At 40.2% G+C, this 11905-nt stretch overlaps 1 protein-coding gene across 1 annotated transcript; it reads right to left on the reverse strand.

Annotated features, from left to right (window-relative positions):
* Positions 1-202: 202 nt before the first annotated feature.
* Positions 203-11717, reverse strand: ZNF830 (zinc finger protein 830). Its single transcript, XM_030963510.1, has 10 exons — positions 11560-11717; positions 11361-11460; positions 10222-10342; positions 9645-9678; positions 8229-8440; positions 7773-7863; positions 7050-7113; positions 3983-4063; positions 2595-2671; positions 203-852 (listed from the first exon to the last, which is right to left on the reverse strand). The coding sequence occupies exons 1-10, from the start codon at positions 11679-11681 to the stop codon at positions 669-671; spliced, it is 1086 nt and encodes a 361-aa protein (XP_030819370.1). The 5' UTR covers positions 11682-11717; the 3' UTR covers positions 203-668.
* Between the last annotated feature and the right edge of the window lie 188 nt (positions 11718-11905).

Here is an 11905-nt window from a genome sequence, read left to right on the forward strand (position 1 = left end):
AACCACTGCCTTCTCATCCCTCTGGTTCAAGAAGTGTGAGATATGCTACATGATGGCTGCACTAAGCAAAATAGGAGCCTATAAAGAAAAATACCCAGCAGTGCTATGGCACATTACAGGCTATACACTGTGGAGAAGCTGTGGCTCAGCATTTCCAAGCTTAGTCCTTATATACACAGAGAAAATGTAACAGATCCTAAAAAAATGTACATATTTTATTGGGAGCTGGGGCAATGGACAGAAGGGCACCTACAAATTTTAAGAAAACATAAGTGCATAGTATTTCCCTTTCCCTAAACCCTCAATCTGGGAAAAATTTGTAGACTATGCACTTCTATAGACAATAAGCCAACTCTCAAAATTACCAAACTGAGCTAATGCTTCCAAAAGCCTAGAGATCCTTTACAGATTTATTAATCCCACTAAAATACTTCTGGTAGGAAACCAGCCATTTTAATAGGAAAGGTGCATCCAGTATCGTAAAACATATGCAATATACAGTTTTTACAACAAGTAATACACTACTGTAGATCTACAAAAATTTTTTTAATAAGCTTGGCTCTTTAGCTTATGATCCTCTTTAAATAAATATTTAACAAAAGAATCTCCCTTCCAACAATGGAATCAAGACCACAGATAAAAAGAGTGTCAAACACATTGCAGAAATGTTACAACAAAGCCCCTTTCACCCGCCAGTCTTGTGACAGCAAATCCTGCAGTTCTTCTTCATCTTCACTCCCAACATCCTCCTCCTCTTTCTCTTGTGCTGCTTTTAATCTCATGGCTTCCTTTAACTTCTCCTTTATCTCGTCTTGGCGGTTCCGCAAAAGCTCGACACGGCGGTAGCACTCACTGTTGGAAAGTGAAACACCTGTTAACATCTGGGGCCTTTCCATATTAATGCCATCACCTCCAGTGCTAGACTTTGCTCCTACAGCTTTGGATAAAGAAGCTTTACAGCTTCCCAACAGTGAAAAAGAAATAAGCTTTCAAGATGCTAGTGCACCTTCTCAGTATTCATCACATGAAAACAGACTGATGAGAGGTTTGGTCAATTCTCTAGCAATGAGACCTAATCCAAATACTTAACAACAGCAATACAGTCACAAACCATTTTTCTGAAAGCACAGAACCAATATCCACTTCCATACAAGAAGGAACACTATTCTTTGCTCCATTTATGGTTTTCATGAGAGAAAGGTGTGACATCAATTATCAATTTTGATAACTTAGTGGTGGCATCTCTGAAAATAAAAAAAGCAGCAAAAAGTGTTCAGATTCTTTATCTGCTTCCTCTCTGCTGTAACAGAATATTTTAAGTAAACACAATCCAAAAGTTTCAGGTCACCATTCACTTTAAAAGTTCTGTCCTTGAACTGTGTTTTATAACCATTCTAGCCACTTCAAACAGGATATTTTTTTGAAAAAGCCAAGTAGTACCAGCCTGATTTAGATTCTCCTTTGCCCCTTTCATTCTTATTTGCTCAGAAGGGTCAACATGGAGGGGTTACTGTCTGGATCCTGTTTCCCCTGGCATATTCCTAATATGATACTTACAGGCAGTCATAGCTGAAGTTTTCAAGGCCAAGGAGTTTATTTCATTTTCAACTTAATTTGAAATAGCCTGCATTTGAATACACTCAGAAGTCAAAAGTTACAAAAATTCTTTAAAAATGTGTTTGGAACTTTTATTTTGGGGAAAAATAATCACAGTTAAAACTTGAAGTATTCTACAAACTTCTGAATTTGGTTCTATGTACTTACAGCAGCCTTAGCTAGTGAGAAAAATAAATCCTCAAAGAGAGGCAGGTTTAGCTCAAGCCCTCTGCAGAATTACACTAACATTGTTAAAAGGCATTCCTGTAATAGCAAAGTTCAGTTTGAACCCAATGCTGTTGTTACCATACACTGATTATGTGCAGCATGTAAATCTGCCCAGAGGGTTGAAGTGAAATTTCTAGTGTCTTTCTTTTTGAGTTGCTACCATTGCCATTATCACTGTTAATATCAGTGTGTTGAGCTACAGGAAAATGGTAACAAACTGTTCCACTGAGCTGTGTTTCAGGTTACTTGAGATTAAACCAATGCCCATCCAACCACCACATTCCCCATTTCAGCAAAACAAAACCAAAAAAAACGCTTCATGTAATGAAGTGCATCACTCCACAAAACCTTTAAGTAAACTTCTACTAGAATTAAAGAGGGTTTGCCACAGCACAGGACATTTTCAGTACAGGAAATGTTCCTTCAAAATGTTCACATAAATTCTACATCAATCAAAACTCCCAGGGAAATACAAATGAAGACATTAAGCCACCTGACAGGGGAATTGGGACAGTTTGTTCCAAGAACTTGCCTTGTGTACTTTCAGTGATTCAAGTGCATTCTCTCTTTGGAGAAAGTTAAAGTTTGTATCAAAATCCATGTCTTTATTATGTATAATTCTGCAATTTGAGGGAGTCCATCCTTCAAATACTCAGATGATTAATGAAAGGTAGTATCACAGATTAAAAGTGTTTTTATCCCTCTAGTCAAAGAGCAATCCATTACTGCGCTAGAGAACAGAGAATTTGAGGAAAAATTGATCTACTTACATCTGCTCATCAATTTCTCCAATCTGGCGATCTAGTCGTCCCTCCTCATCATCTTCTGCCACTATTGCTTCTGAAATCTAAACCAGAAAAGTACTGAGAAAATTCACCTTCATCCTGAATTCCACTTCCACTCCGTTACAGTGTCTGTGTCCTCCCCTGCTCCCCTCCACCTGAAGTTAGTGTCAATCTCCTCTATGTATATTCCCATCTTTACAAGGGCAAATACAGACAAAAAAATGGTCTGGTTTAATTTGAAATGGAAATGCTTTTTCTTAAATTCAAAAGAATTTTGACTGCCTTGGGGTTAATCTTTGGAAATTTTCAATACTCTACGATTTGAAACTGAGCATAAACAAACGACACATACCCACAGTCTGAGGCTGAAATGAGAGCTCTATCCCAGGGCTTGGGACTTAAATACACACCACTTATTGAACAGACTGTTTAAATATTCCCACTGGATCCCGAAGTGTTTCTAACCTGTTATTTTTTTCAGCATATACTTTCTCAAATCTGAATGTCTGGGAGATGCTATGCAATCAATGGTCCACGCATAACTGAGAAGATTCCTCCTAAGCTGAAGAATTATCTGAATGGCTTATGCTAGCAAAATGTATCCACCACCGCTTTTGTATGAACATTTGCTCTGTTTATAGTGCTGACTGCTTTAAAATGAGCAATGATACATTTTTCTGCACCACTTTTCTCAGCAGTTGACTATTTACAATTAAAATAATTAAAATAATTAAAAGGATAGCAAATACTCTAGGGGAAGACTGAGAACACAGGTAATCTTTAAATTGTACACAAGGGCAGATAAACACCTGCTGCAGGAAGACTTTCCATGCAATGGTAAACAGTAAAAAATTGAAGTACAGAAAAACTGGCCAATTTACGTGTCTCAAAACTCTTTTGTCACCTTCCCAGATTTTGGAGTTCCTTTCCAGTGCATTTAAATTAAACATGAAATCCAGGTTACCTACACTTTATAGATACTTTTTTAAAAAGACAGACAAATGGGTAGTGTTTTTAAAAGTTTGAGTATGAATATAGAGCTAAAGAAGAGCCCACAGTTGTGTCCTCTTTGAATACAGGACACTGATCTGAGGTATATGCTAGCTAAATAGTATTTAAATAAAATACAGTACAACAAATGTAACTAGATACATATGACTGGATCTTGATTAAAAGTTTTCATCTTAATTTCATTTAAGTGGAAAATACAAAGAACCCTTTGCTCATTTATAAAGTGCATTTAACCACACACTGCATTGAAACAACCAGCTGACAAATGCAGATGTCAGCCATTCTGCAGAGCTGCATGAAACTGTTGTTTTCCTTACTGTGTATAGTATTTAGAATCAATAAATATAGATTCCATTACTTACTGTGTTGACCTGTCGCATTGCCTTTTGAAATTCATCCCATTCTTTGTCCATCTGATCCTTTGGAGCATCAACTTTTCTCACCTAAAGAACATGAAAATTTATAAATTAACAATTTAAGTCTAATGACTCTTTGGGACACTGTAAAAAAACCAGGAGAAATATGAAAAATTATGCTGTGTTATCAGAGAAGTCTGGTTGACGTATTTCAGTTTAAGTAATGGATATAGGTGAGAGAGTGCAGCTGCACAATGGTTTTGGAAGAAAAATCTGACTCTACTCCTGGATTAAACAACATCCATGACTGCAGCATTAAAGAATAATTATTGACTAAAAGTAGCTGGTGTGGAATGTCTGAATTAACAGAAGTTACAGAGTTTGACGGTCTGCCATTTCACTGTGTCAGGTGATAACTATTAAATTCTTCTGTAAGCTGCCTGTACAATTGCATACAGTAGGCATTTCACAAGCCAAAAAGCAGTGAATTGTTTACCTTTGGCATAACATAAAATATCAAACCTTTCAGCCACTAGTCTGCTGGTGTTAAATAGCCTGACTGTATTTCAAATCTAGTCTAGTTTTGTTGGCTAACAGAAGTAACTGTACAGCTACAAACCAATTTTAATGACATGGAAAGCTTTTTATTCTGTGGTAGACGGCATTTAGTACTAAGACATGAAGTCAGAAAATTAGTTGTGGTAAGAATGTGTTTAAGATCTACAGCCGAGGTAATCAAAGCCAGATTGTGCTTTTCATGCAAATAAATAAACAAGGTAGTCTACCTGTGTAAGTGAAACTTACACAATTCAAGACTGGAAGATGTGGCATATAATGTATTTTAGAGGACAGATTATGTCTGACTCAGGACTGGGTAGAAATTATATAGCTAGGAGAACTAAGCAGTTTGAACATAATAAGTCATGACACCATCTTTTTGCGTTAGTTTTATTTTCCCTTTATTCATACTCCTCTTTTGGTGACATGTCAGTCATCAACTTAGTAAAGACAACAGTTTGGTGTGTTTTGTTCCTGAGTGATTATACAAAATCAAGTAGTATGAATTAAGTTTATAGAATAAATTAGAAGCTTCCAAGCAAACTCATACTGGGAAGTAATAGTCATCATTTCATTTTTCTGTTCTGTTATTATTTCTATCATATGTGTATGTACTGTGTTATTATGCATTGTGGTTGTCTTTTGTAATTCATAATTATTTGTATTTCTTACAATAAATTTAAACACTAAAGTTATTATTTTTTCTTGAAATATTTATCTAATCCAGAATTTATATACTCTACAAGTACCTGATGCAAATAACAAGCATTTTTCACACCCACAATCTCCCTTTCAAATGCCCAGTTAGTTATTCAAATAATTATTTTGTGTATGATTCCAACACAGAACCACTGCAGCCACCTCAATATAAGTGATGTCACAAACATTTCCCTTCCTCTGAGTATTAGTTACACTCAGAAAGGGCTGATTAAAAGGAAGAGCCTCTCCAAGCAATTCAATGGAACAAGTAACCACTTATAAATTTATCAGTGGAGGCAATAACCAGAACAAAGGTCACTAACCAGTGTCCTCACAGATATAAGCAGATTCTCCTTTCCTGCTAGGCATTCCTGCATTCCCTACTTATGATGAAACTAAGTACTTGAAAAATTTACTACTTCAGTTAGACACAAAGCACAAAACAAAACAAATCAAACAAAACAACCCACCAAAAAGAACAGCCAAAGGATGGCTTTTTCAGCTACATATTTCAATATTCAAAATATCATTATTCAAAACTATTCACATATGGCAACACCTGGGCATGAGTAGTGCCAGAAGAGTCTTGTCAGAGCAAATAAAACACCTAAACGTGTTAGCTTGGCCAATGGGACTAACTGAACATGAAGAAGCATTATTTGGAAGGTCTCCAAATTAGATATCATGGCTTGGCCTCACAATGCCATTTAAAAACACCAGCAGCCTTCCACTGTGTGAACAAGGAAATATACTCAAAGAAAATAAAAAAGACTTAGGCTACAGCACTATATTTCAATAAAGAAAGCAAGAAAGCCATCAAATCTGTGGCAAATTTTTCAAAACAAAACAAAAAAAGGTTTGTATTTTAAATACCAGTGTTTATTTTGGTCATCATTTGGCACCGTGCAAGCTGAAGGAAGTATGAATGGTTTTGAATTTCAAGATTTTTAGTTGTAGGAGTTTTTTTGAGAAACAGGTGAATATCTTTCTTTTCTTTTCTGAGCATCATAAAACCCCCAAGTGGTAAAAAACGAGAGGGCTGAAGACCAGGTTCACTCTTGTGGTGTAACCAGCACTAGAGATGACAGCGTGTGCCATAATGGAGCTGTTTTCATTCCAACAGGATGCAGCCCATCAGTCACACAGCAACTCAACACTTTTCAGCAGGATCTCATAAAGGACATTCTAGGACTGTTACATCCCCAATTCCAAAGCAAAACTGAACGTACAAATTAAGTAAACTGCTTTTCCTGGGATGACTCACAGAAATATAGGTACATTGTCCAAATCTCAGTTCAGTATTCTAACCAACAAATGACATTTCTTTAAGAGTCACAGAGGAACCATAATCAAAAATACTTTCCAAGAGATGGCTTTAACGAGCTCTTCCTGCCCACCTCCATCCCTTTTCATGTTTTCTCATTCAGACAGAATGAATGTTTAAAGCTACACCAGGGGAGGTTCAGACTGAGCAGTAGGAAGAAGCATTTCTTCACCAAGAGGGTGGGCAAACACTGGAACAGCCTTCCTCGAGAGGTGGCCAGTGCCCCAAGCCTGTCAGTGCTTAAAAGGCATTTGGACAGAGCCCTTAAGAACAAGTTTTAGCTTCTGTTCAGCCCTGAAGTTTTCAGGCAGTTGGACTAGATGATTATTATAGGTCACTTCTAACTGAAATAGTCTATTCTAGTCTAAATAGTTCAGTCATTTTCTTATATTCCAGTATGACTGATTACCTAGAAAAGCATCCTTACTACTCAGCAAATCATTGCAACTGGCAGAAATAAATCTAGTAGCATAAAACAAGGAGATCACTTACTTTTGCATCCACTTCAGGATCATCAAAGAAACCTTCTGGCAAAGCTTCAGCAGTGTTTTCTTTCCTGAAATATTGGATTACTATCAGCCCAAGTTAACACTTTAGAATCTGCTTTATTGCAGAGTTAAAAATAGTCAAAAACAAAATTCATAATCCTTTGTGTCAGTATGTAGAAATACAACAAGTTTAAGCCCTTAGTTTTACCTACAATCATCAAAATCTCCTCCTTCAGCTTGAGTTCTCATTGCTTTGAAGCAACTGCACAGAAAGGCTTAAATCTCACTGTTAAAAAAAGAGCTGTAGCTTATGCTTCTTAAACTGTTCTTTCCAGTGTGCTGAACACCCAACATTGTAACAGCAGAGATTCTACTTCTGAAAGACTAAACCACAGTCTAAAGGAGTGCTCAAGTGAGCTGAACCATTACCACACAACAAGCAGTTTCCTTTAAACAGTGGAAAGCAGTGGCTGACATGAAGCTCCCACAGTACCCCATGTTAAAATTTGCAGAGATGTCAAACAGACTCTGTATGACATTGCTCCATCTCTTCTCCTGTCCCTAGGGTGCAAGACACCTGTCTGAAATAATGCCTGAGGCTCACATATATACAAACTATTGTGAATGCAACACAACAATAAGTTCTAAGGGATCACAGTCTATTTCCTGGAAGATAAATCTTTGTTTACAATTGCTAAGACTATCAATATTTGTTTTGACTGCTTACCTTTCAATTACCTTCTCGTGCATCTCTGCTTTCTGTATGGATCCTGAATGGGAAACTATAGGAGCAGCTGGAGTTTTGGTGTCAAAAAAGTCTATAGGAAAGGATAGAAGTCTATGACAAAAAGAACAGCTGTTCAGGCATTTTCTAAAATTCCTACTACACAGGAATTTCAGTTAGTACCTTACTGAATCAAGGGAAGAACAGACAGATGTTACTTCCCTTGGCAGCCTCAAACAACTAGAACATAAAATCAATAAGCAATCACCATACAATAACAGGAGATATTTTGCTAGTTTATCTCTACTTCCAGTATTACACACCCTCACCATCACCTAATGGCAATAATTAGAAAAATAAAATAAAAACCTTTCATCATCAGTTAAATCACAGCTTCTCCTTACAGAGAATTACTATTAATTACTAAGAATTACTAATTACTATTTCAGTCAGCATTACCTGGAGGCAGAGAATTAGCTATTACTTCTTGAGTTGGAGGTGGAATTTCAGTTTTACGCACAACAGAAGATTTGCTTGATTGTTCTTGTTCCTCCTCTTCTTCATCATCGTCGTCATCGTAATTCCCTGACAATAAACTGGGACCTGGGCCCTTGGAAAGCTGTAAACTGGCACTGTCTTGCTCTGCTTCATCAAAAAAGTCTGCTGGCAGCCTGGTAAAGAGCCCACAACACAACTGTTAGAAACTTCATGGCAGTGACTCCAGTCCAGCAGCAGCAGCCCAGTCCCTCTGTGAGCAATGCAGGCTGTGAGATCCTGAGCAATGCCCTGAACGGCACAGCTGCCAACACAGCCACTGTCTGAAGGCAGCACACACCTGGGGCTCTCATTAAAGTTCCCCAGAAATGCCCAGGTTAATTCTAAAAAATGTATTTTAGATCCATTTTTCCATTTGCATATTCACATTAATAAAAATAACCCATAACAAATTGGAATGGTGGTTAAAGTAATCCTCTTTCCACCTACTAACTAATTTGCTACTTATTCTGGGTACCTAGCGCTGTCCAGGACTGCAATTCAGAACAGCCAAACAGGCTCAGTAATGAGAAAACACAGACTTGCTGGAGTAGCTGCAGCCTGCAAGCCAAACATTTTTCCACATTATATTTTAAACTAATTATACCAACAAGCTCAAAAATGGGCGAACCTCTCAAATGTCAATTTTGCACACAAACTCAAATTCCTTCAAGGAAACAGCAAGTGGTACTTATGCAAGGTAGTAATTTATCCTGTGAAGCGTAGAGGAGACCCACAAGTGTCACCTGACATCTGCCCACCCTGCAAAGATGTCTGAATACCATCAGAAATTTTTAGGGGCAGTTGAGATGCTTAACCCAACCCCTTGAAGTCAAATACAGTCCTGTATTTGTACAAGTTCAACTGCAGCATATGCACCTACATGAATTTTAGGTGACAAAAACCATCCTAATGAAGATCTGTCACTTGTTAGTAGTTTTTGTTAATAAATATAATTTAATTACACACTGAAAATTTCTCCTAATTTCAGACTGCCACCTCTTTTTTAGGATGTCAGCATTATTAGAGTACACGCTACAATCTAGCTATGTTCAAGCTATGTAGTAGAACCACAGGTCAATCCTTTAAAGTCTGTCAGTGACAGTAAAATAATTCCGGTTTTCTCAGAGAATCTTAACAGTTGATACAATTATGTCCACCCAGGAAGATGCTGCCATGTTCAGGACTATACAACTCTGCCAGAGAACAGGCAGAAGCAGGGATCTGCTGACTCTCTGACCCTTTGCCCTTGTACAGAAAGCAGAGACAAGGAAGAGCTGGATGAGAATGCAGCCATTGGTAGTCAGGAAAAATTCCTAGGTAATAACAAGATCTACTTACCCTGACGAAGACGTGTGTGGCTTTTCGTCTGTACCTGTACAACAGCCAAGAGAACTTCTTAAAATCCATGCTTTTAAAAGAAACATCCCTAAGGCTTCTATGACAGCACCAAGTCCCCAAATGCATACATATTTAACATATCTCACATATTTACATGTCTGGTAGCACCAAGGGAAAAAATCAACTGCCTTTCCTTTGGCAAGAACTTTGGTGCGTGGTTTGAGGAAAACCAATGACTTGATTCCACTGAAAAGGAGTAACACCACTTCTAGGCAAGTGCTCCTAATGCTTAATTTACACTGCTTCTCGATCTATTTGGGCCAAGCCCACAGTTCCATGACCTAATTTAACCCAATAACCCAGAAGAAAACCAGGTAAACTTCCAAAAGCACTGTTTTCTCCTGACACAGAACTCACAGAGAAAGAACAAACAAACTTTTCCCCTTTCCAGCAGCAATGGGCTGACATTAACTGAACAGTCTGGTGTATTCATACTCACTTCCACAGGAACAAAACAAACCAAAAACATTCAAGATGTAAAATGGATGGCTTCTGGCAAGAACTTCCCTCTCATTACCTTTTACTCTCTTTAGGTCTGTATTTTCTGTCTCAACTGTTTTTCTCTTGACAGGATGAGAGGATGTGCCAGCAGCTGAGGCAGTGGCTGTCTGCTTTGTGCCTTTTAATTCTGCAACTCTCTGTAAAGAAATAAAAATTCAAGACACGTTACTAGCAGTAACTTCTGGATTGCAGCTTAAAACACAGAGCTTTTACAACAGCTCACCAACGTGAGCTGATACCTTTCTAGAACAGTATCACTGAAATAGACACCACAGGTACCAAAACAAAGACCAGTGTTTCTGTCAGCCTCTGGAATGATGTGACATGGAGAAGAGGAAGTGACACTCACACAAGGGAGGCTGTACCAGTAAGAAAGAAAAGACAGAGCAGTGACACTGACAGCAGTAAGGTACTGGAGAGAAGAGCAGGAAGGCTCCTGGAATATTAAGTGTTTTAAAATTAAAACATGACATTTTAACATCATGAAAGACGTCACTCTGGTTTGCCACGGTCATCTCATCTGAATGCAGGCAATGAACTCCCTCTGTTCCTTTGGTCTTTTCCTGAGTACTTGTAAAATTAAACACAGTCTTTCAGTTTTTGCTAAGAAGTAGCAGAACTTAAAAAGATAAAAAAAAAAAAAGGGTCGCATCCAAGTTACAAACTCCCTGACTTGCTTTACAACTTCTCTGTCTTTACTACTGAATTACAAAGAGAAAAAAAAGTGTATTTTCTAAACGCAGCATAAGCTGTCACTTGACAGCTCACAGATCCCCTAGCAAGCCCGGGGAGGCGGGGGGTCGGGTCCAAGTCCGAGCTGCAGACAAGTGTCAGCCAAATGCTGTCGATAAGGTGGAGACTGTTTCACCGCAGGAGCGGACCCCTGAAAGACACGGGACCCCCTTTCCAAGGGCTGCCTTTTCAACCCCCGCATGGACTTTAAGAGAACAGAAGCCAGACGGAACAGCCAGGCGGGCTCCCCCCCTCATCCCGGCGGGCTCCCCGCCGCTCCCGCTGCCGCGCCGAGCCCGGAGCAGCGAACCCCAGGCCCCGTTCCGGCGGCGCGGCCTCTCCCCAGCGCCACCGATTCCCAAGCGCTGTCCCGGCGCTCCTGAACAGCAAAGCCCGGCCGAGACCCTCCGCAGCGCCGCTCACCTCCCGGTGCTGCTTGCCCAGGACGTGGGTCTGCCACAGCAGCTCGCTCTTCACGGGCGCGTTGCACAGGGAGCAGCTCAGGTGCCCCAGGCTGTTGTACGTGCGGGCCGCGTTAAGGGAAGCACCGTGCGGGGCGCGGACCCCCTCCCGCCACCCATCCCTCCCAGCCGAGCTCTAGGGAGCCCGGTGCCGAGGATATTTGGCGAAGGGCGAGTCGATGCGCTTCTTGCCGGCGTTCTGGCGCTGCTTCTCCCTCATGAGGCGCCGCAGCTCCTCCTGCCGCACCTGCTTCCGCCCCGCGCCCGCCCCGGCCGCCGCCATCTTCCCCCGGCGCGCAAGGGCGGGGCCGGCGCGCGCCGTGACGCTGCCGGGAGCGCGCCGGGAAGGGAGGGGCGGGAATGGATCCGACTCCTTCTCCTTCCTCTGCCGTGGATGTTCTTTAGTTAAGAACTTTTAAGTTAGCCCTTGGAGCACCAACAGAGCTCCACAGACACAGCAGTCCAGCTGTGGGACACGGCTCTGAATAAGCTGCCTGAAACGTACCC

Source organism: Camarhynchus parvulus, chromosome 2 (assembly GCF_901933205.1).
Source record: "Camarhynchus parvulus chromosome 2, STF_HiC, whole genome shotgun sequence".
Taxonomy (NCBI): Eukaryota; Metazoa; Chordata; class Aves; order Passeriformes; family Thraupidae; genus Camarhynchus; species Camarhynchus parvulus.

What these genes read in the sequence shown, in the direction of transcription:
- ZNF830 (XM_030963510.1), bottom strand. Translation starts at nt 11,681, where the DNA reads ATGGCGGCGGCCGGGGCGGGCGCGGGGCGGAAGCAGGTGCGGCAGGAG. An exon ending in ATCGACTCGCCCTTCGCCAA is followed by an intron (nt 11,461 to 11,559) that starts ATATCCTCGGCA and finishes CGCGGCCCGCAC; the next exon opens with GTACAACAGCCTGGGGCACC. An exon ending in AGACCTAAAGAGAGTAAAAG is followed by an intron (nt 9,679 to 10,221) that starts GTAATGAGAGGG and finishes GCTGTTGTACAG; the next exon opens with GTACAGACGAAAAGCCACAC.